This window comes from Fundulus heteroclitus, unplaced genomic scaffold (genome assembly GCF_011125445.2).
Source record: "Fundulus heteroclitus isolate FHET01 unplaced genomic scaffold, MU-UCD_Fhet_4.1 scaffold_47, whole genome shotgun sequence".
NCBI classification, from domain to species: Eukaryota; Metazoa; Chordata; class Actinopteri; order Cyprinodontiformes; family Fundulidae; genus Fundulus; species Fundulus heteroclitus.
In genome coordinates, this window is record NW_023396890.1 from 575,258 (window position 1) to 603,140 (window position 27,883).

General features: G+C 42.6%; 2 protein-coding genes across 2 annotated transcripts in view; one reads left to right on the forward strand and one right to left on the reverse strand.

Annotated features, from left to right (window-relative positions):
- The first annotated feature begins 1,485 nt into the window (after positions 1-1,485).
- The window catches only part of nlrc3 (NLR family, CARD domain containing 3), a 36,286-nt gene continuing 9,888 nt past the window's right edge, over positions 1,486-27,883 (forward strand). The window contains exons 1-12 of the mRNA XM_036132087.1: positions 1,486-1,705; positions 7,625-7,772; positions 13,285-13,548; positions 13,742-15,488; positions 15,571-15,657; positions 15,764-15,847; positions 17,078-17,161; positions 17,256-17,339; positions 17,466-17,549; positions 17,675-17,758; positions 17,852-17,935; positions 18,032-18,115. Coding sequence (XP_035987980.1) covers positions 7,649-7,772; positions 13,285-13,548; positions 13,742-15,488; positions 15,571-15,657; positions 15,764-15,847; positions 17,078-17,161; positions 17,256-17,339; positions 17,466-17,549; positions 17,675-17,758; positions 17,852-17,935; positions 18,032-18,115 — 2,810 coding nt within the window. The 5' untranslated portion in view covers positions 1,486-1,705; positions 7,625-7,648. The remainder of the gene's footprint in view (positions 1,706-7,624; positions 7,773-13,284; positions 13,549-13,741; positions 15,489-15,570; positions 15,658-15,763; positions 15,848-17,077; positions 17,162-17,255; positions 17,340-17,465; positions 17,550-17,674; positions 17,759-17,851; positions 17,936-18,031; positions 18,116-27,883) is intronic.
- LOC118560727 lies at positions 18,677-26,506 on the reverse strand. Its single transcript, XM_036132086.1, has 2 exons — positions 22,270-26,506; positions 18,677-19,236 (listed from the first exon to the last, which is right to left on the reverse strand). The coding sequence occupies exons 1-2, from the start codon at positions 25,825-25,827 to the stop codon at positions 19,138-19,140; spliced, it is 3,657 nt and encodes a 1,218-aa protein (XP_035987979.1). The 5' UTR covers positions 25,828-26,506; the 3' UTR covers positions 18,677-19,137.

Sequence of the window (27,883 nt, forward strand, 5' to 3'; positions counted from 1 at the left end):
TAACTTGGCAGTGGTTACAACTAACTTGTTTCTGTCATATTCCATGGTGGAAGAACTTTAAACTGAAATTCTTGCTAACTCGATATGCTTGCGTTGCTTGCGTTTATTTGACGTTGACACGCGGTTTTTTGTTGTTGTGCATATAATGAATGGCAGGGAAAAACAGGCAAAAACACATGGATACTTTGAAACGAGAAGCAACTTCACCGACGGCGTCGAAGCAGACCCCCCCCGCTCCGCTCCGCACAAAACTTGTTCCGGCCTGACCTTCACAAAATAAAAGCATGTGAGCAACATGCGTTAACGTGCGTTAAAGAAAATATCGCCGTTTATAGTCTAATGAGTTAACGCGAAATTAACGCGTTAACTTGCCCAGCCCTAATAAAACTATATGGCATTTGACATTTTAAAAGTCTTAAGCCCCCCCCCCCCCCCCCCCTGAACATGAGAAAATCCTCGTTATTCGATACTGTAGCGCACATATTCCCTAGTTACTGGGGGAAAATAGGGAGTACCAATATGGCGGCTGGTGGCTTCAAAGTGACTCGTTCTAACAGACGGTGATTAGCACTCCAGTGTATAATATAGCTCTGTGGCTCCACCCTGTTCGGCCATCTTTGTAGTCCTCTGTGATGAACTTTGGGGCGTTTAACATTCCCTACGACTGAACATTTTCACTGATCCACTTGTATACACAGCAAAAAGGGAACTAAAAGTAAGTGGAATTGTCTTGAAATCAGTGTATTTTTCCTTGATTTGAGGAGCTAAATAAGACTATTTGCCAATGGAATAAGATTTTTTCACTTAAAATGGGAACAGTTCATCTCCATCTTGTTTCAAGTGCAGGATGTCTAACTATCTTATTTTAGGGGTGAAGATACTCATTCCATTGGCAAATAGGGTTGTTTAGCTGCTTAAATCAATAAAAAATATACTAATTTCAAGACATTTTTACTTACTTTTAGTTCCCTTTTTGCAGTGGTCATCCTTCAGCTCAGACAAAAAAATAACATCAACATTTTTTATTTTATTTTTTAAATGGTGGATTTGCAACATTGGTTAGCAGGAAGTCTGTGACCTTGTTCAGCAGTTTTGCACCAATTAACATGACATTATAGTTGAAAGAAGCTTAACAAAGAACATTGAACGGCTTTAACAAAAAAAAAAAAAATACGACCCAAACAGAATATAAAGATAACCACGCAGCTCCTGGGCAGACTAAAAAATAAAAAAAAGTGCCGCAGGTCCTCTGGAGGATAATAGATATTCTTGAACTCAAACCATGTGTCATGTTGGCTTGAAGCTGCGGTTTAGCACCGGCTGCAGAGGCAAGAACTTGTTCAACATCTAAAGCGTGGTTTAGCCCTCTGGTTTGGGATATGTCACGAGGCCTGCACAACTACAAAGCATGCTCTTCTCTCTCTCTCTCTCTCTTATTTCACGGTTGAACCTGCTCTCACCGCAGCACAGGAAGCCAGATAGACAGGAAGATGCTGCAGCATGAAACCGTATCTCCACTAACAGAGCGGCTGACTTCATTCTGACTGCTGCTGCTGCTGCATCCTCTGGACTGTTTCAAACTCGCTCAAATAGATTTTGGAGTTTCTCCACATATTTCTGTCTTTTGAGCACTTTTAACCAGGTTTTAATGGAGTGTCTGTATAAGACATCTGTGGGGTGAGCATTCTTCCTTCCCACACTCATGGTGAGTTGCACACTTTTTTTTTTTGGCCTTGCAGATTTTGCCCTAACACACTTTTCCTGTGCAGGTTCTGTGTGTTTCTATTTCTGCAGCTGCAACAACTGCTATATGCATGCTGCAGTGGTTGTTATCACTTCTTACTGTATCTTCCTGTCTCGTCAAGCTCTTTTGTATATTTTCTGAATTTCTTTTTTTGGTAATGTTACATTGCAAACTAGCGTTATTTATTTAGGCTGAAAAGCTAAAGGTGGCACGCTGTTTCCTGCTCGTCTAAAAGGCTCAGATTCTTTCATTGGTTTTCTTTTGCGTGACGTTTCGTGATGAGCAGTGAGCCACAGAGGAAGGTCTCTTCTCAGTAAAACCTCAAACATAATGACAAACAGCCCCGTTTTGATCCACTTTGACTGTTGTGTTATGAATGTGCGGTTTAGCAACAAGCTACATTTTGCACATCAGCATGATGAATGGCAGACATGCATGTTCTGCTCCTCTGCAGTGTGTGCATGGCCTCGTCTTTTTCAGATCCACACAGGAATCAGCAGAAATCCTCCGTCCCAGCTGTTAGTGTTAGCTTCACTGATGCTGCAGACCGATGATGGACTTCTGTTTAATTAAAAGTTCTTGTCAGATATTCAGCCTTAAATGACCTTTTGGAGTCTGTCCACGCTGCTTCTTTCTGCAGAGGTCAACAAGGTTCTGGCATATTTCTAGCTGGATATGTGACCTCGTTCCTGGTAGAATTGGTTGGTTTTCCGCCACAGGCTCCGCTGTTGAGCGTAGTACTTAAATTTTCTTTGGTATTTAGATCGAAGCCATTCCAGAAGCGTGACATTGGCCAGCTTTGTCCTTTCCAGAACAAGTTTTGAGATGTTTGGGGCGATTAGGCAGGATAGAGTAGCCAGAAACTTTACTGCAGTAAGAGCAGCACTGCATCAACATGTTTTTACTCAAGCAAAAGTAAAAAGTTGTCAGCCAAGAAATTACTCAGGTAAGAGTAAAAAAGTACTCAAGTACTGAGTAACTAATCATAACAGCTGATGATTTAATATTTAAAATGATGTAATCGGACAGACAGAAATATAAGGTTATGTGCAAATCCTGCCATTTTAAAGAAAAAAATTAAAAATACACAAAAAATAACATAATTTTGAAATGACAAATTCAGACAGAAGAAACTTTTCTACATATTTTTTTTAACATTAACATGAAAGCAACACTTACAGCAGTTAATGTATATCCAGTATAGTTAGAACAGTGCAAAGTACTTCCAATAACAATATCTACAGTTTACTAAACGTTCATCTGACCTCCACATGTCTCAATAATCTCAGCAGATAGAAAATAACATTAAAATAATAAAGCTTGTGTACAAATAAGAAATCTCACTTTAACATAAACTCCAAATTTTTGTCTCTCTGCTGCATTTTTGATTAAAACTAGTTTGTTCTTTATTCATGAAGTTACTCACAGCAGGTACAGCAGCCAGAGGTTTTACTCAAGTAAGAGTAGCGATACTTGAGTAATAATATGACTCAAGTAAAAGTAAAAAGTACAGTGCAGTAAAACTACTTCTAAAAGTACATTTTGCTCAAAAAGTATCTAGTATATGTAACTGAGTAAATGTAACTAGTTACTGCCCACCTCCGTGGATGGCCCAGTCATGTACCTGTTTATACCTTCCAGCTATTGATTTAAAGAAAGAAAAAAGAAAGAAAAAGAATAAGAAAGTGGGTAACATTTCCAACAACTAAAGGGAAAGTAAAATAAAATAAAACCCACAGCATGATGCTACCACCGCCTTGCCTGTCAGTGGATAAAGTCTCACTCTATCTCCTCCGGACGGCGCCATCTTTGTCTCCTCTGAGGATAAAACTTTCCTCCAGAGATAATTTAGCTGTTCTGTGGTTAAACATGTTGACACAGGAGCGGTTGGATGTTTGTCAAATACTTCAATTTTATAAAACATAAATGAGCTTCCATCTATGATTTTGTCCTTGCAGGGATCAGAGAAATGCTGCCATAAGTTCAAACATGTGCTGCTGGTTCTTAGTTTTGTAATAATTTCACACAGAAAAACAGAATCAGCTTTAAAACCTTTATGTTCATGGTGATTTATGTCCCCTCTCTCATGGTTGAACATTGCTATTGAAGTTCAGGAAAAAGTCAGTTTAATGCAGAACTGACTGTAAGTGGCTGCGACAGACATTGTGAAAAAGTTGCAAAACCACAAATAAAGAGCTGCTGGGGAATAAAAGCAGCACAGAGAGCATCTGAACAGTGGTGGAAAATCTGCTGGCTGGTAAAAAAGGATGACGCTCGACAAATATTAACCTGTAAGAAAATAGTTTATTGCCTTAATGCTTGCATTTATTTCATATCTGTTAATGCGTCTTGTAACTGTGAAACTGGAGAGTTAATATATTTTTTTGTCTAACTCCTGGGATTTATCCTCAATAAAAGCACATCTAAATTGAAGAAATTTATGAATTTTGAACAAAAACAAAAAAAAAGCAGTCCAACTTCATAATGTAAGTAAAAACAGAAGCTGCAGTCGAGTGTTGCTAATGTATTTCTCAACGGATCGTACAACAAGTGTGAAAGTCTCGCAAAGCAGAAGTTTAAGACTTTTAATGAAAAGTGAAAGACGAGACTTCTACAATTGAGTTATCTAATGATGTGCAGAAGTGTTTGGAAAGTTGTGACATCTTAGTTTCGGATACATTTGGACGGGACTCTTCACTCTGATACCCCTAAATAAAATCCAGCCCAACTAAAACCCTTCAGAAGTCACCTGATAAGTGAATATAGTTCACCTGCGTCCAGTTTCACCTGAGTATAAATTCAGCTGTTCTGAGGAACATCAGAGAACAATCAGTATCATGAAGACCAAGGTACTGGTTCTGGTCCAGTTTAACAACAGTATCCCATGCTCCTAAGAGAGGATAACAAAAGTTAGGCTCAGGAAGGTGATGGAGGAGCTGCAGAGATCCACAGCTCAGAGTGAAGAACATGTTCACAGGGCACGACAAGAAGAAACCCACTAAAGGTCCGGTTTAGTTCCTTCACTGCACAAGGTGCAGATGAGAAAGAAAACTTATTGGCTGACATGCAAAATACTGGAAAACAGATGCTGCACATCACTCAGAACACATCATTCCCACCCTGAAGCACGGTGGAGGCAGCATCATGCTGTGGGAAGCAGGTCGGAGCTGATGGGAAGATGGATGGAGATGAATCAGGACCATCCTGCAGGAGAACCATAGACTGAGGTGGAGGTTCTCCTTCCAGCAGGAGAACCAGCCTGAACCTGCAGCCAGAGATATTATGGGATGGTTTAGATCAGAGCAACTTCATGTCTTAGAATGGCCTTGTCAAAGTTTGGACCTAAATACAGGTAAACACCTGTAGCAAAGCTTGAAGACTGATGTTGAGACATTTTCCATCCATTCTGAGTGAGCTATTTAGACAGAAACATCAAAGATGGCTCCACAGAGTATTGATTATTTAACGCTATCAATTATTTAAGAAAAATAATCCATTCAATGTCTGTCTCTTAATTAATCAATGTTTGCAGGTGAGATGTAGCAGAATGTGAAAAAGTTCAAGGGGTATAAATACCTCTGCCAGGTACTGTAAATTTAGTTTGCAACTTTTCAGATCAGTAAAGGAGAAGTTAAACGTGTGCAGATTTCCCCTGAAACTTGTGAATTTTTAACAAAACATGGTGGAAAGGCATCCAGAGATGGCGCCTAAAAGGTACGGGCTGGAAGTGGTGAAAGTTCAGCAGTCTACACCACAAAACCAGATTAACTTTGGGCACACTAGACCCGAGAAAAGTAAGACAACACAACCAAACATGCCCCTGGTAGCTATGGAGACGCGCTGCCAGCCACGAGGCGGAGAAACCTCAGCCGTCAACCATTACCCAGAAGACCCCGGGGCGTGTCAGACAGCTGAACCTCGTCTGCAAAACGACAGGAATTAGATCACAGAAGCATTTATACCAGAATGACGTGTTGCAACTTCCTGAACTTCAGCCCTGAGCTGAGCTGAAGTGCTGCGACGCGACGCAGAGAGAGAAGCGATGAAGGCTCAAAACCCTCTGCAAGGTCAGCGAGCGCAAACCAGGAGCAGTCCGAAACAGAGGAGGTCACACAGAACCAGGCCTGAGGCATTTCTGCTGAAGCTGTTCCTTTAATACACTTTTTAATTCCAATGGTTTAATGCAGCTGTGCAGAAAAAATAAAGATCAAATGCTAAACGTAATCAAAGTCCATCTAAAAGCAACAACAGTTAGGACACTCCATAAAATGTTAGGGTCTCCAATTGTTAATTTTGATTTATCTGTTTATATTTGGTAAAGAAAGTGGTTTAAATGCACTAAGCTGTGTTTTACCCATGGCAGAAACGCACGGCGGCGCCTGATGGTTCTGAATGCTTCCAGTAGTTTTACTGATTCAGTGATTCATTACCTGCTGACAAGGTCTGCTTCTGTGGGATGAATTTTAGGCAGATAAATTATGCAACATGACTAGACGTAGGGCGTTTTAATGCTGTTAGAGTCACATCATGGGTTCACTTTGAGGGCAACAGTTTTCTGGTTTACAACTATTATTTCCATTTCCTTGTAAAACGTGAAGTCGGTCAAAGGATTCAGGTCTTTGTCTGAAGCTGAAGTTTTGTCCCTTTTGTCATTCGTGCAAAAAAAAAAAAAACACAGCTGATGCATCAAGAAAGGAGAGGAGAGGTGGACTGAAGCGACAAAAATCTCCCTATTTCAGGACAATAATTCATGCATCAAAGGAAAAAATACACATATTTCTGACATTTAGGGTCTCAAACAGCGGCGGACTATCTGAGCAGAACCAGAGGAGAGATTGACGTAAACAGAACAGATATTTTTCACTGAAATTCCTCGATTTACCGCCTTTTCTTTCCTTTGTGAAACAAATACATGCAAATAAATCTATTAAAAATATATGAATCTATTCAGCTGAAAACCTGCTTTAAAAACGAGAAGTAACCTAAACCCCCGTAAAGGACCGCAGCTTCTTGGACCCCGCCATATCACACCTCCTCGCTGAGCTGGAAACAGGAAAAACACACGTCAGACATTTCTGGCCTGTTGGGTCTTAAATTAATCATAGAGCTCAACGTGTTCGCACATCTTCAGCCTTTATTTTGCTACAATAAAACCACAACCCATTCTGGATCATTTTATGTGACACGCACCTAAACACCAAGTGATGCTTGGTTGTCAAGTGGAGGAAAAGCGATTCAAGGTTTTCTAATTATATTACAAACAGCCTGCTGAGTTATAGCTGCACGTCTTTTGTGGTATTTATAAACCGGGTCGCCACATCAGGGGAGAAACATTTTTTGTCTTTTCTTCTTCACAAAACAGCTCAAGCCTTGTCGTTTTGGGTGGAGAGCATCTGTGAAACGTTTATTTTTTATTCTTACCGGAGATTCCCAAGCCTGGTTGAGGTCTGGACTTTGACTAGACCGTTCTAACGCATGAATCGGCTTTGATCTAAACCATGCCGTCGTATCTCTGGCCTGCTGGAAGGTGAACCTCCACCCCAGCCTCATGTCTTCTGCATCCCCACAGCATCATTCTGCCACCGCCGGGTTTTACGGTGGCACCAGATTTGTTGAGTTGTCATGTCTCCAGATTCTCCCACCCGAGCTGTGGATCTCTGCAGCTCCTCCAGAGTTGCCCCTCCTTGCCGCCTGCCTGATGAATGCTAATCTCAGTGGATTTTATTTAGGGGCATGAGAGTAAAAGGGGTTGAATGATTTGTATATTTATAGAATATTAGAAAACCACAGCCTTCTGTGTCCATATTATTGCTTTTAGACTAAATTATTATCATTTTATTCATTGCTTCTGTTTTATTTAATCATGAATTCGTCACACAGGAGCACTGAGGGCCTCGCGTTGTCATGGACAGGAAGGAGCATTATGATTCTCTCATGGACCGTAGCAAGCGCATCATGTGGCAGGACGACTGCTACATGGACCTGCAGTCTACGTCCTCCTTCGCATCGTCACAGGCAGAAAAGCAAAGTAAGGAATTCTCTGCGTCCTTCTCCCCGTTAATCGTGTGCAAACAAACGAGAGAATGGCAGCATTTCTCAGCCACGTTCTCAATTTCAGATGATTGCATCACTTTGATGTAAAATAATACATTAATTTGATGAAATTAAAAAGCAAAGAGACCAGAGATCAAGGTTTGAATTAGAGTCAAAAACTCTGTGATTATTGACTGGAGGATGACTTTAATTTTAGAATAAAGCTAATAATAGCTTTCACCCTTGGCTTCTTCCAGATGAGTGATTAAAGGTTTGCCTCGTTTTTATTCAGAACCGACATTTACCCCAGTAAATTCTGTGGATAACTAAATTAAACTTTAATGTGGATTAAAAAAACTGCAACAGAGAATGACGTTTTTGCATGATGTCTGTCTGTTGGTTAGAAAAGGGAAAATCCAGGGAGAGTGGGCAGAGTTTACGAATGTTTAAAATATGTTTCTTCATTTCCTGACCAGAGCATACTATAATTACCAGATAATTATTAGTAACCTGTCTTTTGCAAGCATAGGACTCCACTATAATTTACTCATAAATGGCCTAATATTAGAATCAGTAATTTAATGTATTTTAAGATCTGGGAGTTTTTCATTTATGGCTAAAGTCAGATTTAGTCAAGTTAAAAAAAAGCAGCTCTTGTATCTTAAAGAAACGGATGTTTCACTTATTTATTATGTATGCAAATGAGTAAAGAATAAATTTGAACATTGAGGGAATGGAGATGTGAGCAGAAATTTGGTCATTATTGCAAACAAACCTTTTGCTGATGAAGAGAAGTGAGGAGAGAACACGACCCTGAGGAACGCCGGTGCTGATGGTACCTGCTGCTGCCGGCCGGTGATCCACTGACAGGTGGAGGATCACTGAGCTTCTGCTGGAGGTTGTCTGGGCAGATGGTGTCAAAGTCTACATACTAGACTGCGGCGTACGTTCCTGGGTGGTGGCGGTGGTGCCGCCTGAAGGGTAGCCCCAGGATGACTGCATCACCTGCCGACCCGATTGCCCTGAAGGAAACCCATCCGTTCATCAGTGCTAAGCTAACTTTGGTGTGGTACGATTTGTTGATTACTCAGAATGTTATATATGTCAACGAGTTGCTGGTTTAACCGTATGTTGACTAGAAAATGACCTAGAAAGACTTAGAGTTTAGATTTGAACGCTGGTGTTTCAGCGTCTTTCTGCAGAGCTCTCCCCACACTGAGACAAGGTCACCAGACTCAGCAGAAAGGAGCTGAAACAGCCAATACAGTCTCTCTTTCTCTTTAACATCACTTTAACGGGCGAGAAGTGAATGCCAGGAAGAGATCCTAGAGGGAAGTAATTTCCCTCCAGGATTATTATAGTATTTCTGATTCTGATTGTGATTGTGATTCTGATTAGCCTTGATTATTAAGTAACGACTGAGGGGCTGATTGATCAACGATGAGAGCCATCCCAACAAAAATTTGTATGATTTAGTTTATTAGAGGCTGTGAGGAATAGGAAATGATGTTATAAAATTTAACATAATTTTCCTTTCTGTATTTTAGACAAGCGGTGTTGCAAGACACCGCTTGTCTAAAATAGAAAAAAGGATGTTTTGTTCCGGGGAAGAGTTGTGAAATCAGCTTCTTATTCTTTCATTTCATAATGAGTATCTGTAACAGCCAAACTGACTTCTAAAGAAAAGTAAAAATAAAAAATAAACTTTTATTGCACACTAAATGTGACTATAAAGGAAGAAATGTCATTGAATAAAACTGGAGCTACTTCTATAAATGTGGTGAAGTCACTGAATGTGAAACTGGGCAGAACTGATGACCTAAATCTGACCTCAGCAGCATGTTGTCTTCAGATGTTTTAGCAACTGCTACAATCAGCAATCAGCGATTTTTCCTTCACTATGACACTCAAACCCCCTGATGAGCGTTCCCACTGAGCCTGGTTCTGGTTCTGCTGGAGGTTCTCCTCCCTGTTAAAGGGGAGTTTTCCTCTCCACTGTCGCTTCATGCATGCTCAGTATGAGGGATTGCTGCAAAGCCATCAACAATGCAGACGACTGTCCACTGTGGCTCTACGCTCTTTCAGGAGGAGTGAATGCTGCTTGGAGAGACTTGATGCAACCTGCTGGGTTTCCTTAGAGAGGAAACTTTCTCACCAACCTGGAGGATCTGATGGAGTCTGACTTTGGAAAGAGCCTTGAGATGAGATGTAACATGAATTGGTGCGAATTCATAATCTGCCTCGACCTTAGAGAAGACAAAGCAGAGACACAGAAAGCACAGAAGTTCACATTGACCCAGGAGTACTTTCTATGTTAGATGGTAATAGATGATGATCTGCCTCCCCTGATGATGTCACAGCTAACAGAACGCCAGACCAGGTGTACCTTCTATGAAGAGAAAAATGACAGAGAACAAAAAGTTAAAAGCTGAAATAACAACAAACAATGCAGATTGGAGAGCAGTAGGAGAACTCAGCAGAGTGAGAGAAATAGACCCTGATGTCCTCCAGCAGCCTAAGCCTATAGCAGCATAACTATAGAGGTAGCTCAGGGTAACATGAGCCACTCTGACTAGAAGCTTTGTCAAAAAGGAAAGTTTTAAGATTAGTCTTGAAAGTAGACGGGGTGTCTGCCTCACGGACCAAAACTGGGAGTTGGTTCCACAGGAGAGGAGCCTGATAGCTAAAGGATCTGCCTCCCATTCTACTTTTAGAGACTCTAGGAACCACCAGCAGACCTGCAGTCTGAGAGCGAAGTGCTCTGTTAGGAACATACGGGGTAATCAGAGCTCTGATATATGATGGAGCTTGATTATTAAGGGCTTTATACGTTTCCCCATGATAACTATTGTTGCAGGCATAGTGTGTGCTCCACTGAGCTGACTGTAGATTGGATGGTGATTTTAAGCTTCTGTTGCTGTAATGCACCGAAACTGAGGCTCCAACATTCAACCAAATAGATAGGTGACGTTTTATTAAAAGGACAGGTAATGGGTCGGAACCGGAGTGACAGACAGGCAGAATGATGTAAGGGAATAAACGGAGTTCGTAATCCAGTCCAAAGACAAACCGGGTAATCAGAAGTGCAGGGTAGTCCAGAGCAGAGTCAGGGAGTAGATCCAGGTCCGGTAAATTAGATAATCAGACAGAACAGGTCAGGCAACAGGCAGGTAATCAGGTCCCTAGGGATCAGGCTGGCTCTGATAATCAGAAGACAAAATCGGGTCAGAAACACAGAGAACGCTGGATTAGACTCACCGAGTGGCTCGTAATAATCTGGCCCCGAAGAGTGGACTGAGGCAGGTATAAATAGAGGACCATGACAGTTGGATTATTTTAAGATTTTTGCGCTGCAAACAGAAGCGACCAATCAAAACAACGTGCACTTTGGTACACTTGTGAAGACGTGCAAAGGCACAGCAGGAGTTGCATTGCTCAGCAAAACTAATCACACCCTCTTAATTGCTCCACCTGTCAGGTTGCACTCATAGCATATTAGTGTATTGTAGAGATTATAAACAAACAGAAATAACACCTAATTGTGAAGGGAAAGAAAATTGTGCAAATACTTTTACAATAAAAAAAGTGTTATATTCAGTAACTTTTACTCCGGCAGCCCAATTAAAATTCAGAAACTTCAAAAAACATCTAAGTGATAAATAGATTCCACCTCACAGCATCATGAAAACCAGGGAACCCAGCAGACGGGTCAGGGAGGAAGTTCTGGTCCAGTTTCCAGCAGGTCAGGTTCTACAGAACCTCCCAGAGTTCTGATCATCATGTGGACCTGGAGAGAGGATGGACCTCCTGCAGACCTACCAGGACATGGACGTCCACCTGGACTGACAGGCTGGACCAGGAGAGCATTGATCAGAGAAGCAGGAGGACCATGGTGGCTCTGGAGGAGCTGCAGAAACCCACAGCTCAGGTGGGAGAGTCTGGTCTTTATGGAAGAGTGTTGACTGACACGTGAAACACTTTGTAGAGCAGAAGACTAACAAGGCTCATCAACCTGATCTAAGATACATGGTGGTGGCAGCGTCATGCTGCGGGAATGCTGTTTAGGACCATCCTGGAGGAGAACCTGAGACTGAGGTGGAGGTTCACCTTTCAGCAGGAGAACCAGCCTGAACATGCAGCCTGAGATATTATGGGATGGTTCAGATCAAAAGAAATGGTCTAGTCAAAGTCCAGACCTAAATATAGCCGAGAATCCGTGACAAGACTTGAAAATTCCTGTTCACAGATGCTCTCCATTAAATCTGACTAAGCTTGAACCCTTCTGCGATGACAAAAGTGCAAAAATGTTACGTATCCAGATGTGGAAAGTTGGTGGAGACAGAAGACTGTTCTAACTGTGGGGTTGGGGGGGGGGGGGGGGGGTACTATATAGTATTTACTCAGATGGGGTTTAAACACAAATGTACAGGAGCTCAAAAAAGTCATCTTACATCTTTACATGGGTAACACTTACAGCGGTTAAACAGGACCGGCTGCTCTAAGAAAACACCTTGCCATAGACGACCAAAGACACTTTAGACGTTTGTGGCTGTGCACCGAATTATTTTATATGTGCGCTGTTATCCAAGTTGGACACTGATTAGTTTATTTTATATCAACGTCTCACATCTTGAATGTTGTCCCATGAAAAGGTCTAATAATGTATTTACAAAAATCTGAGGGGTGTACTCTCTTCTGTCAGATACTTTAATTAACATGTTCTAAATTTGATATGTGAAAAATTATAACTTGTGTACTTGTACATTGAAGGCTGCGGTTGCAACTAGAGACGCACCGATCCGATACCTGGATCGGATATCGGCTCCGATATTGACTAGTTAGCTAGATGACGCCGATCCAGCATTACGATCCCGTCATTTAATTTTTTTTATTAAATCATACCCAGCAATACAGTAACAGCGATCTATTCATTTTAATCCTGTGTTTGCAGCGCAGAGCACACACAGCGGCTAGCGGTGAGCTAACCGCTGTGTGGTTAGCTCACCGCTAGCTTGCCACATGATAGCTAATAGCTATCATGTGGCAAGCATTTAACATTTCAAACTTCATAATCCGACTGCAACATGCAACGTCTGCAATGTAAAAATCATGATTCAACACTACAAACTTAAAAAAGCGGCTCTTAAAGCATCGTGCTAAAGAACAAGCGGACCTTTTTTGTGATAACGTTTATGTCAAGGCTGATGCCTTCAGTCACATGGTAAGGAACACGGTTCTTTCATTCAACAGCATCGGATCGGTATCAGGTATCGGCCGATAAGCTCAGTCCAGGTATCGGTATCGTATCGGACTGGAAAAAACTGGATCGGTGCATCTCTAGTTGTAACAACACAAAATGTGTCCAAAAGGTCCAAGAGGTTTGAATAATTGTGTCAGACTATACGACTCTTACGTTTTAAGGGTACATCAAAAGTAACGTTTCATCTGTTTGCCATTCTTATTGACCAACTTTACGGTAAACTAAGCCAGTTCTGGTTTTGCTTCAGATCTACTTTGGATCCAAAAGCACAAAGATGGGCTGCAGAGCTTTGTTTCACACTCCTTCCTGGAGGAAATAGTAAGACACCTGAGAAATGTGGATGTTCTGAGCTCCGCTGAAGAGACCGGCATCAAGGAAGCGGGCCAGTTACAGGACCAGATTAATATGCTCACCACTATCATCAGCGGCAAGGACAGCCAGAGCTCGGACGCCCTGCAGGCGTTCATAGAGAGCTCAGATTCAGAGATTTCCCAGCTTATTTTAAACTACGGTAAGATGCATGAAGAGGAATATTATTTCAAAAATGGTCATTTTTTTAAATGTTACAATACTAAGCAAATACTAAAAGTTCAAAGAGTGTGAAAACAAAGAAACCTGCTCTCAAATGAAAAATGCCCGATCTTGGAGTATGAGGGGAAACTTCCCCCACATCATTGACCCTGATTCTTTTTTCGCCCCCATAGATCTCATAGTGAAGAAGCACAAAGAGGTGCTATTACAGCAACACGAGAAGCTCAGAGACAGAGATTCAGCCAGCTGCCCCAAACTCAACATCTCCTCCAGAACCTTGCTGCTGGTGGACGGACTTTCTGACTTCCAGCAGAAGGAACACGACCTGATGCAGGTTGGAGTGACCCGAGGAGGGAGGAGAAACCATCTGAGGCAGCTGGGGCTGTCAAAGCTCTTTGAGCCTCTCACCAAAGTCAGCCTGCCTCCCAGAGTCACGCTCACAGTCGGGGTGGCTGGTATCGGCAAGACCACCTGGGTGCGACACTTCGTCCGGCAATGGTGCCAAGGCACCATCTGTCCGGACGTGCACTTCGTCTTGCCTTTGACGTTCTGCGAGCTCAACTCACTGGAGAAACTCTCCGCAGAGCGACTTCTGAAAATGACTTTCCCTCATCTGCCGGACGCCGGCTTGGTCCTGAGCAGCGCCTGCAGGACGCTGCTCATCCTCGACGGTTTGGACGAGTTCCGCACCTCTCTGAACTTCTCCGACGCGGCGCCTTGCAACGACCCAAAGAGGGAGGTCTCCGTCGACGACCTGGTCACCAACATCATCCGGGGAAATCTGCTCCCGGACGTGGCGGTGTGGGTGACCTCCAGACCAGGAGTGGCGTCCCAGATCCCGGGGGGGCTGGTCGACCGGGTCACGGAGATCCCGGGGTTCAGCCCGACGGACATCCAGATCTTTCTGCACCACCACTTCGCTGAGAAGGATTTTGCGGGCAGAATATGGGCACATTTGGAGTCCCACAAGGTGCTGATGGTGATGTGCTACATTCCATGCATTTGCTGGATGCTAGCGGAGACGCTGGTCTACATCCTGCAGAGCGGGACGCAGGAGAGCCTGCCTAAGACCTGCACTGAGCTGTGTGTCCATTTCTGCTCCATGATTGCAGAAGTGGGTGAACCCAGAGGCAGGGAGCCGGTCAAATCTGAGCAGCTTCATGCCACCAATCGTAAACTGCTGGGCAACCTCGGACGGCTGGCCTTTTATAGCCTCCTGAAGCACAAATACACATTCAGCGAGCAGGACCTCAGGGCCTACGGGATAGATTTACTGCTAACGCAAAGCAGCCTTGGCGCTGGAGTTCTCATTCGATGGGAGTCCACCATACACTCCACCTACAGGTTCACACACCTGACTCTGCAGGAGTTCCTTGCAGCTACTTTCTACCACGTCTCCTCCAAGCGGGCCATCTTTGACCTGTTCTCAGAGAGCACAATGTCCTGGCCCAAGATCGGCTTCCAAAACCACTTCAGGAGTGCCTTCCAGCACTCCCAGCAAGCCGAAGACGGCCACCTGGATCTGTTTGTGCGCTTCCTGACGGGCCTGCTGTGCCCGACGACGATAAAGCCTCTGGCCGGGCTCTTGGCCCTCGGGAAAGACGACGGAAGCCAGAAGGTTTGGGCGGCAGGGTTTCTGCAGGGCCTGCTGTCCAGCGTGGGTTCGGTGGTGTCCCTCCGAGCCGTCAACCTGGCGTACTGCCTGCAGGAGCTGCAGCACACGGAGCTGCTGCGGAGCGTGGAGGAGGACCTGCGGCAGGGCAGCCTGGCCGGGAAGCTGACGCGGCCCCACTGTGTGGTGCTGGGCTACCTGCTGCACGTTTCTCCAGAGTGCAGCGAACAGATCAACCTGACGGGCTGTCTGAACTACCCCACGGTGAAAAGCTTACTCCCACAGCTGCTGTACTGCACCCACCTGAGGTCAGTCCTTTGAGTCTCTGTCCCTCAGAGCGCCGACGCTCAGAGCCGGAAGCGCTGAAGCTGTGTGCTTTCCGTTGAACAGGCTGGAGAGTAATAACTTCAAGGACGACGTGATGGAGCTGCTCGGGAGCCTCCTGAGTGCCAAGGACTGCCACATCCACAAAATAAGGTTGGAACTTATTTCTTGATTGCTCAGGTTAATTTAGGAATAGCGTGTTTTTGCTGCAGGAGACACTGGTGTGCCGTAGGACTGATGCAACCTGTTCTCCCTTCAGTTTGGCGGACAACCTTATCAGCAACAAAGGAGCCAAAGCCCTGAGTCGAGCCCTCCTGGTGAACCGAACACTAACGTCTATCAAGTGAGATACATTTTTTTATGTGCTTAACGAGAAGAATGGGTAGCAGAGGATCCGATTATTTTTGAAAGGTCATTCTGGTGGTTATGTAGTTCATCCAAACCTGTAATTTAAGATATTTTCAAACGTTATTTGCTATTATTTATTGTGTCTTGACTGATGAAACTCCGATTAGCGCACATATTTACAGTCAATATTCATTAAAGGACTTTTCGTTTAAAATTTGCCACAAAGAAACAGCAAACATTAGTATATTTTATTAGGATTTTGCAGTTAAGCCTAGAATTATTCATATCACTTGCATACCTAAGTAAGAAGTTTTATTTTTAACATTTTTCTTCATACTGGAGGTAAAATCAGCACCGGATTGAATAGTGAATCTGTGGGAGGAGCTAAAGATTAGGGTGATGGCAAAGAGACCTTCCAACCTAAAAGACTTGAAGCTCATCTCCAAAAATAAATACTCAAAACAAATGAGGAAGCCTGAAAAAAGCCAAGTCTATTTATATAGACAGATATAAATAGGCAAGTTTATTTATATAGAAGGGTTTGATTACAGTCGAACAATAAAAGATGTGTCCATTGATTACTGAGAACGGGTTAAATAACTTCTAAAATATGCTGTGTTTTACTAGGATTTAAATAAAACATCGACACTGCTTTACATTGAGAGGGTTGTCCTCTATCCAATCAGAAACAAACATCTTTGTTGAATGAAAGAAGTTCAGAATCTAAATCTATGAGGAGTATGAGTTATAATTTTGGCCTTAATTGTATGTAGCACATAACTGTGAAGTGATGAGAGAAGGATTTATAGTTTCCAGTTTGTTTTACAAATGAAAACTGGATAAAGTCTACATTTCTATTCAGACCCCTTTATTCAGATAACCTTAAATTAAATCTAGTGCAGGAAATTGCTTTCAGAATGGCAAAGACAAAAGAACATCTGTATGATTTGATTGAATCTGACTTTATAAAGTGCCTTGAGGTGACACGTATTGTGAATTTATGCAGTATAAATAAAACACATTTAATTGAACGTGCCATTTAAGTGCGGAAGATGTTAAGCGATCTTCAAAGGTTACAAGAAAATAGCTACTTTCAAAAAAACGTCCTTGTTTTGGATGAAGATCCCGTTTTATCTTTCATTTTAATTTATTCAAAGGCTATAGTTGTTATATTTACCTGGGGTCCCATAGACATATAAAGTTTAACCTCCTATTTCAACTGCAGCTTAAAGAACAACAACATTGGATCCAAAGGAGCAAAGTTCCTGGCAGAGGCTCTGAAAATGAACCAGGCCTTGGTATCAATCAAGTAAGCATAATTATCATAAACATTTCTTCTTCATTTAAATCTCCAAATTACACGAGACAGTCGATACATTTGCAGCTTTATTCCCCGTCTGCAGCTTACAGAACAACTCCATTGAGGAAGAAGGAGCTCAGGCCGTTGCAGAGGTCCTGCAGAGCAACCGCAAACTGGTGTCTCTAAAGTGAGTTTTGTCCTTCTTGCAGTCTGTTCACCAAATGTTTCCCCATGCATAGACGGGTTTTTATGTTTTTTTTATATGTGAAATGTGCAACATGTACTCCCATCCTGCATGTGTTCCTTCCTGCAGCATGAGGAAGAATACAGTCGGAGCAGGCGGAGCCAAGAGGATTGCAGAAGCTCTGAAGACAAACCGAACTCTTACAAAGTTGATGTAATCAGTTGAAATATCTTCTTTTCACTCATTTTAATGAGAAATAATTTATTTCTTTACCCTGGGGAAGGACGGTTACACACAGGCAGGGTCTGAGTGGTTTATTTGTTCCTTCTGATGTGCAGACTTTGCAGCAACCAGCTTGGGGACAAAGGAACGGCGGCTCTGGCCGAAGCTCTGACGTTCAACCACACTCTGCTGTCACTTCAGTCAGTGCCCTCCTAACGGGGGTTTCATTTCCATAACCTTGGAAAAATGCTGTGTTTATGGTTTTATTTAACCTTTTTTTTTTTCCTGCATAGGCTTCAGAGCAACTCCATTAGCAACAAAGGAATGACCGCCCTGACCAAAGCGCTGAGACTCAACCGGGGCCTTGTCTCTTTGAAGTGAGCGACTGATTTAAATCTTATTGTCTGGATGCTACGGCGACGCCATCCTGACAACATTTCCATGAATGCATGTTTTTTTTCTTCTACACGCAGTTTGAGGGAGAACTCGATTGGGGTGGAGGGAGCCAAGAACATGGCCCACGCCCTGCAGGAGAACAACTCTTTGCAGAACCTTGAGTGAGTCGTTGCACTAACATCATTTTCACAGATTGCTGCGTTTTATAAAAGATGGATAAATATGCTATGATTACAAACATATTTGCTCGCTCGCCTTGATTCACTCACGAACTCAAGCGACATCCCATTCTTAATAATTAATTATCTAATCATTAATACACTAAATAATCCATAGTTAAAGTCAAAGTTCTTTATAAATCCCATGTTAAAAACAACAAGTCCTGAACTTTAAGGTAACGATTGAAGAAATGTTTAATATGATGTTGATCCACCCTCCGCAGCTATAACAGCTTCAACTCTTCTGGGAAGGCGGTCCAAAAGGTTCTGGAGCGTTTTGACCGTCCTTCCAGGACCTCATTGCTGAGGTCAGACGCTGATGCTGGACCAGAACACCCGGCTCTCAGTCTGCGCTCTAAGGCTGTGTTCACACTGCAGGCCTTAATGCTCAATTCAGATTTTTTTTGGTGAAATCTGATTTTTTTTGCGTGGTCGTTCACATTTCTAAATACATGCGACTTGTATGTGATTTCCTGTGTGAACCGAATTCATACAACTGTAGCCCTTTTTATACCGCAATGAAGTAGGTAAGAGCCCCTGAGTTCATTAAACCCATTAACTTATAAATAATAACACTTCCGTGTTTAAACCTTTGTTTAAGTTTCACTTTAGAATAATAATGCTCCAGTACTTTCCTATTCTCGTCACTCAATAATATAGCTTTGACCAAAATAATATACTCCAAATACTATTCTACAATAAATCAAACACACACCTGTATGAAATGTTGAACATATATTGAGCACAATAATAAGTTCACAACAAAAAAAAACTAGATGTTTCAATCTTTTGGTTTCAAAACCTGTTTTCAATGTGGGCCCACACTTAAATGTTCTCCTAAGCCGGCAATAATTAACTGAGATATAGTCCCAAAAAAAAAAAATAAACCCGTTGCAGGCCTGATGTGGTGATGAAGCGTGGATTTTGGTACCTTACTCCAGAGAAACCCCGAACCTTCTTGAAATTTAACTCGACCTTAGTCCAGTTGGCAAGATGTCTTCAGCTCCTTCACAGGATTCAGGAAACGGCAAGAAAAATCCAGCGCAGACACAGTCCTCCAGCACAGAATTCAGGAAACAGCCAAAAAAAATCCAACGTAGACACAGTCCTCCAGCACAGGATTCAGGAAACAGCCAGAAAATCCAACGTAGACACAGTCCTCCAGCACAGGATTCAGGCTCAGTGCAAACTCATCTCTTAACACTAGACTCAATTCTGTAACGCTCCCACAACGGAAACCTTAGCTAAGTCTTCTGTTCACTGAGTTAGCTCACAGTACTCAATGTCCATTCACTGTGCTAATGAATGCTAAATGCTAATGCGTTAGCGAGCATTGCATATTACTTTCACCTACTGTACAGCGAATTCCGGTTTGGAATGATCACAGCAGCTACAAACAAAAGTGCAGAGTCGATATCAATACACAGACTGTCGAGTTGAAAACCTGAATATCTACAAAGCACTTATTTCTCATCAACTCCGCCACGTTTTCCAGCGCAGTTTTCTTTTCTTTTTTTTCTCTCCTGACCCTCCGCCGACCATGGACCAATCAAGTTGCTTTTTTTTTCTACGCCACTTCCTCTTACAAACATAAGCCCTTCAAAATAAAATATGGTGAAGATTACTTTCCTATAAACGATTTTAAATACATTTCTTTTTTTTTTGCTAACATGTATTTATAACAATTTTAACATATTTAAGCAAACATGCTTAACACATTCTAACTTATTATTCCTTCCATGAACTTAACTCAATACAAAATACTCTTATTTTGGACTGGGTTACACCTTCCCCCCTCTAAATGTCTGGTGTCCCCAACAGACTTTATGAACATTTGGATAACTCAACAATGGGAAGGACAGTTTTAACCACTTTTAGCTCTGTATTTTTATGACAACACCCCTATGAACGATAGTGAGGGGTTGATCACTAGCTTTGCCAGGTTCATCATAAGTAAGTCTCACTACTGGTTTAATGGTGCGTTTTGGTCTTGAATGTGCATGACTCATTCTGCTGTTAGAACTACTTGGACATGGCCGGTCATCTTCACTAGAGACAGGTTCAGGTTCTGACTCCAATTCCGACTCTGACTCGTGAACAGTAGGCTCTTGTGGTGCACGTCTATTGTTGTGTTCCTGGAGTATTCCCTCCAGATAAGTCCGGTATGGTCGGTGTGGTAACTCCCACTCAAAGTCAGATGACTCCGTTGATTCTTCAGGTGCCACCTGTACTGAATGATCGTTGTTGTGTCTCTTATATTTAGTTCGTCTTTGTGCTCTTGTTGGTAAGTTTGGATGAACTTCTGGAAGATTATCCACCATGGGCATACGCACATAGTCTCCTATGGACAAGAGGTTGTCTCTGTGCATAGTTTTGAACTTCCCTTTTCCATTCTGTGGTTTCACTCTATACACAGGCAGATTTGGCATCTTCTCCACAACAACATAGGGAATATCACACCAGCGGTTCTCAAGCTTATGTTTCCCTTTTAATCCAAGATTTTTCATCAAAACTTTGTCACCAGGTTCCAAATGATGAAACCCAAGTCTTCTGTCATATGCTTTTTTGTTACGCAGATGCAGTTTGTTGGCTGCTTCAGTTGCCATCTCATAAGCTCTTTGCAGGTTATCTTTTAACTTTGCAACATAAGAGGAATGCCGACGGCCTTCCTCTTCATCCAGAGGTGTCCCAAAGCACACATCCACTGGGAGCTTTGCTTCTCGCCCAAACATGAGAAAATATGGAGAAAATCCAGTTGCATCACATTTGGTGCTGTTATAAGCGTGCACCAAGTGAACAACATACTGGCTCCATTGTCTTTTCTTTTCTTGATTCAACGTTCCCAGCATGGATAGCAAAGTCCTATTAAATCTCTCTGGCTGCGGATCACCTTGTGGGTGATATGGGGTTGTCCGAGATTTTTTAATGCCCAATAACGTCAACAGTTCTTTGATTAGTCGAGACTCAAAGTCCCTCCCTTGATCGGAGTGAATACGTGTGGGAAGTCCATAATGCACAAAGTATTTCTCCACTAAAATCTTAGCAACCGTGAGAGCCTTTTGATTTTTAGCAGGAAAAGCTTGAGCATATCTGGTGAAATGATCTGTGACGACTAACACATTGCTGATGCCTTTGGAATCTGGTTCCATGGAAAGGAAATCGATACAAACCAGATCCAATGGCCCGGTACTAACCATTTGGTTCAAGGGTGCTACTTTTGAACATGGAGTTTTCCTTAAAATGCACTCTCCACAGTTTTTAATGTACTGCTCAACATCAGAGGACATCTTAGGCCAGAAGAATCTACTTCGGATCATATCAGTAGTTCGTTCAACTCCTAGATGACCTAAATCATCATGAAGAGATTTCAGCACAGTTGCTCTCAACCGGGCAGGCAGGACCAGTTGATGAGTGTTGTGTGATGATTGAGTTTTGCTCACTCGATGCAACAGTCCATTTTTCATGTTTAACTTTCTAATCTCTCTCTTCATAGCCACCATCTCTGGATTAGCTTTGATGTCATCCGGCCATTTTCCATCGCTCAGTGCTTGGATGGTTGGTCCTATGAGAGAGTCTTCACTTTGAGCTGTAATAAGTTCTTGTCTTGACATTTGTTCCAGTGAGTTGGGTTGCAAACGCGTAGGGTAAGCATATACATCAGGGATACACTCAGGAGAGATTCCAAGCTGTTCTGCATAATTAGGAGAATCTGCAGGAGAACCATTGGTGCCAACTTTCTGACATATTGACTTTACTCCCGCTTGTGATATACTTTGCCACCCAGAATCTTCCCCTCCAGTTTCCCTCCGTGACAATAAATCCGCATCAATGTTGTTTTTTCCCCGTCTGTATATTATGTCAAAATCATAGACTGATAAGTCTGACAGCCAACGATGCCCAGTAGCATTAAGCTTTGCTGAGGTGAGGACATAAGTTAGGGGATTGTTGTCCGTTCGTACAGTGAAGCGTGCTCCATAGAGATAATCGTGGAATTTCTCCACGACCGCCCACTTGAGAGACAAAAACTCCAATTGATGAATGGCATAATTCCTTTCTGATGAGCTTAGTTTGCGGCTGGCAAAGGCCACTGGTCGCAGTCCCTCTGGATACTCTTGATAAAGGACAGCGCCTAGTCCGTTCAGACTGGCGTCTACATGCAAGACGTAAGCTTTGCTGGGGTCAGCGAAAGCCAGGACTGGGGCATTGGTAAGGCAGTGTTTCACTTCCTCAAATGCATCAGTGCATGATTGATCCCACCTCTCTCGGAATGGCTCCCGCTCATCCAGATAAACTTTAGCTCCATCCTTTTTGGGTTTTCTCCCACGCTGCGTGGGTCCATATCCTTTAGTTAGGTCAGTCAATGGGCGAACTATGGAGGAATAATTCTGGATAAACCTCCGGTAGTACCCACAAAATCCTAAGAATGACCGCAAGGTCTTCAGATTAGTAGGCATTGGCCATGTGGTAACAGCTTCAATTTTTGTTGGATCAGCTGAGACACCTTCTGCAGACACTATGTGACCTACATATTTCACTCTTGTCTGACAGAACTGACATTTATCCAGAGAAATCTTGAGCCCTACTTCTTGAAGTCTGTCAAGAACCTTTAGGAGTCTCTCCTCATGTTCTTCCAGAGTCTTTCCAAAGATAATAAGGTCATCAAGGTACACAAGTACTTGGAGGAGGTTCATGTCACCTACTGCTTTTTCCATCAAGCGTTGGAAAGTTGCAGGAGCTCCTGTGATGCCCTGTGGCATCCTCTCAAACTGATAAAATCCTAGAGGGCAAATAAAAGCTGTTTTTTCTTTGTCCTCCTCCTTCATAGCTATCTGATAATAGCCACTCCTCAAGTCTAAAACTGAAAACCACTGACTACCGGAGAGGCAATCAAGAGCTTCATCTATACGGGGCGTGGTGTATTGATCGGGCACAGTTCGACTGTTAAGTGTCCGATAATCAACACACATCCTTACATCTCCATTCTTTTTCCTCACAATTACAATGGGAGATGCATATGGACTTTTGGACTCTTTAATGATGCCTACAGCTAGTAGTTTCTGTATATGACAACGTACATCATTAATATCTGCAGGAGCGATGCGTCTGGAGCGCTCTCGAAATGGGCGAGGATCTGACAGTCTAATTGTATGCTCCACCTCTTTAGCGAGTCCCACATCCAGCTCATCCAGAGAGAAGACAGATGCTCGTTCAGATAGTTTCTGACAAAGTCTTTGCTTCCACTGTTCTGGAACGGGCGAGTCTCCAAAATTTATCAGACCTGCATCGAATCCTGAATTTACAGTGTTTTGTTTGGAAACTGTTGTGACAACATCAGCAACACACAGACATCCCACAACAGTGCCAGCTGGAACTGTTATGTCTCTCAAAGATTCATTCTGGAACAATAAGGTCAGCTGGTTCACATCCACAGCATTACTTGGAATAACCATGGCTTGTAGCAGCACACCAGCAGGAAGGGGATTTATGATTGAAGATTCCACTACCAAGATGTCATCAGTGAGAGTCTTCTCCACATCCACTCTGCAAGATGCTTTACATTTACTCCCAGCAGGAAATGTCAGGTCTCCAGGACCCTCCCACTTTATACACCCGATCTCTTCATTCTCTTCTTTTGAACCCAAATGTCTTCCTGCATCTCCAAGCAGAAGACTGTGTATTCCTAATGTCTGAACATGCATCTCAGATGTTTCCTCACACAGCTGAGCCAAGCGTTTTGGAAGATTGGCTTTTGCATTGGTCCCAATGATGACCGGGGTTTGGTCTGGACCTGGTGGATCTGGACAAATCAGAGCTAGGACTGACAAAGCAGCTGGAGCTCCAGTCACTGTCTTGGGAAACTCCATATCTACTATCACATAGCCGAGATATGGGTAGCTGGAATCACTCAAACCCCATATGTCTAGTTTACTGACAGGGTGAATGGGTGTGTCAGACATGTGCTTCCTGTACCAGGATTCAAAAATAATGCTAACCCGGGAACCGCTGTCTAATAGGGCATCACAGAGCTGTCCATTAATTTTTAAGGGTTCCAAGGACGGGGGCCCTATTAGCCCTTCTGGCAGCCCAACAGGTTGTAGATTACCCACTGCACTCTTTCTCACTGTAGCACTCTGCTCAACGCTTTCATCAGTAGAAGACTGTGCATTTGGGGTTTTAGCTTTTTTGAGTGCTTGAATAAGCCTCTGAATAACTTTATTTTGATTTTCTGGCCTCCTGCATTTACTAGCCATATGTCCGCTTTCACCACAGCGGTAACAAAAACGTTCATCCGCTTCAGGACGTCTACTTGGAGTGTACACGGCCATGACAGCTGGTGGTGTTTCAACCTGATGTGACACTCTGGACTTGACTTTTTGCTGCAGCTGTTTAACTTGTTTCCTTAAAGCCACGACTTCAACATCCAGACTTGGTTCTTTAAGTCTCTCTCTGTCAGTTGAACATTTGTCATGTTTATCAGCAGTATCTTGAAGGGATTGTGAAGAAAGTGCAGCGAACATTGACTTTACCTCTTTTATCTCAGCCCTCAGACTCTGAATTTCAGAATGATTTTGGTCTATCTGAGGTTTGGGGTAGACTGCACGTACTGATGGAGTTAACTTAGCTCTAGATGCTTCATACTCCTCTTCAGCACGAATTTCACGCAATAGTTCAAGAAAGGTTGGGGGGTTCCCTTTTCTCTCCCTCAACCTGAGCTGAATTAGCATTAAGTCTGAACCCACTGCGCCCTTAAGCAACTGTTCAATCCGAGCTTTGTTCATGCTTGAGGCAGGAAGGCCATTTCTTTGAACGACTTTTGACAAACTGCGCTCTAGTCTTCGTAGAAAGTCTGACAACTTTTCCCCAGACTGTTGTTGCATCAGTCTAAAAGCGAAATATAAATCATCTCCTGACTCTGCCATCCCAAATGCACTATCAAGAGCTTCTAGACACTCTTCAGGACTGACATTTGGATCAGAAAGGCGAACTGCTTTGATGACTTCTAATGCAGGACCCTTTAGGCCCTCCATTATTCTCCGTCGTTTTTCTTTTGCCGAACATTCACTCACCTCTACCATCATGTAAGCTTGCTCCAACCAATGATCAAATTGTTCTTCACCTGCAGGAGTGGGCACTATGCCGGAGAAAGTGCGCAGGCGGCGAAATCCTCCAGTTTCTGTGGCAGGTTTAACTGCTTTGTCCAGTAGATCACTCACAGCACGAATGAGGGACTCTGTGGATGAGGGAATGGGTTCTGAACCAGCTAGAAGAGCATGCACTTCCTCTGCAGTCTTCCCTTCTGCTTGTAACAGGGTATTTAGTTTTGCACTAAAATCTTCATCTGCACTTGAAGATTCTGCAGTAATGAATATAGGCCATACTGTAGACTCATCTAGAGTCAGCACCTCTTTTGGTATATCTGCATTTCTAAGTTTCTCCCTGCACTCACAAAGCACTAATATTTGATCAGTTGATTCATCCAACATTCTTCCCCTCACACGCACACGCCCAAGACACTTTATAGTCTGCAATGTCTCTTCTACTTGTGCAACTTCTGTATTTTGGGGAACTTTTGTCAACAATGCATGGCTCTCATTTATGCCTTCCCCTCGACACCAGCTCCTAAGTTTATTCACCATAACCTCGGTTTGCTGCATTTTGTCTCACTTTTACCTTAACAATAATGATCAGAAAATACTTGGAACTAATACATCAAAACTCAAACAAAAGATCCCAGCGGTGCCTCCATTTATGTAGCCCTTTTTATACCGCAATGAAGTAGGTAAGAGCCCCTGAGTTCATTAAACCCATTAACTTATAAATAATAACACTTCCGTGTTTAAACCTTTGTTTAAGTTTCACTTTAGAATAATAATGCTCCAGTACTTTCCTATTCTCGTCACTCAATAATATAGCTTTGACCAAAATAATATACTCCAAATACTATTCTACAATAAATCAAACACACACCTGTATGAAATGTTGAACATATATTGAGCACAATAATAAGTTCACAACAAAAAAAAACTAGATGTTTCAATCTTTTGGTTTCAAAACCTGTTTTCAATGTGGGCCCACACTTAAATGTTCTCCTAAGCCGGCAATAATTAACTGAGATATAGTCCCAAAAAAAAAAAATAAACCCGTTGCAGGCCTGATGTGGTGATGAAGCGTGGATTTTGGTACCTTACTCCAGAGAAACCCCGAACCTTCTTGAAATTTAACTCGACCTTAGTCCAGTTGGCAAGATGTCTTCAGCTCCTTCACAGGATTCAGGAAACGGCAAGAAAAATCCAGCGCAGACACAGTCCTCCAGCACAGAATTCAGGAAACAGCCAAAAAAAATCCAACGTAGACACAGTCCTCCAGCACAGGATTCAGGAAACAGCCAGAAAATCCAACGTAGACACAGTCCTCCAGCACAGGATTCAGGCTCAGTGCAAACTCATCTCTTAACACTAGACTCAATTCTGTAACGCTCCCACAACGGAAACCTTAGCTAAGTCTTCTGTTCACTGAGTTAGCTCACAGTACTCAATGTCCATTCACTGTGCTAATGAATGCTAAATGCTAATGCGTTAGCGAGCATTGCATATTACTTTCACCTACTGTACAGCGAATTCCGGTTTGGAATGATCACAGCAGCTACAAACAAAAGTGCAGAGTCGATATCAATACACAGACTGTCGAGTTGAAAACCTGAATATCTACAAAGCACTTATTTCTCATCAACTCCGCCACGTTTTCCAGCGCAGTTTTCTTTTCTTTTTTTTCTCTCCTGACCCTCCGCCGACCATGGACCAATCAAGTTGCTTTTTTTTTCTACGCCACTTCCTCTTACAAACATAAGCCCTTCAAAATAAAATATGGTGAAGATTACTTTCCTATAAACGATTTTAAATACATTTCTTTTTTTTTTGCTAACATGTATTTATAACAATTTTAACATATTTAAGCAAACATGCTTAACACATTCTAACTTATTATTCCTTCCATGAACTTAACTCAATACAAAATACTCTTATTTTGGACTGGGTTACACAACTTACAGTAACTGTCCCGCATGCGCAGCTGAGGACGCGATGATGTCATCTAAATTGGGAGAAACCATTATTCGGGAGATATTAAATGCAAGATAGAAAATACAACACTATTTACATTAGACAAAGAACAAAAAACACAATCCATTTGCAAACTAATGCAAACTGAAAATATCTTAAACCAATTCCAATCATTACTTGAAAATCTATAACAACACAAAAAATCTCCTCTGGCCAGTGTCACCCCTCTAAATCTGCCTCTTAGTTTGAGCCATACTGCAGTCTGCACACCTGAGTGTGATACAACAGGACGAGGTCCCTCCACTGCAGGTGAAACCACGCCCAGAAAAACAAACAGGTTCAATCCAAACAGTTGGCATACTGTTTAACTGTTTACCACTACTTTATTTCTAAAAACAATATTCAATTTAACATGTAACGTTGGCTCATCGTTACAGCGCATTTTGCCATCTTTAATTTCTTTTCTAACCGGAGCTTTCTCTCCATTGACTGCTCTCCTCATTGTTGTCGTTTTTCTTCCCGCTTCTGCATAGCAGGACACAGAATAGTGACGTTTGTCGAGTATCGGTGACGTACAGGTCGGATAAATGCGACCCAGCCGTACAGACACAGGTCACATTTGAAAAGATCAGATCTGTGTTGTTCACACTGT

Excerpts from the sequence above, each read along its gene's own strand:
- LOC118560727 (XM_036132086.1), bottom strand. The coding sequence starts at position 25,827 with ATGCAGCAAACCGAGGTTATGGTGAATAAACTTAGGAGCTGGTGTCGA. Across the intron at positions 19,237-22,269 it reads ATCAAGAGTATCCAGAGGGA|GTGCTGGAGGACTGTGTCTG; the intron begins CTGCGACCAGTG and ends TTCCTGAATTCT.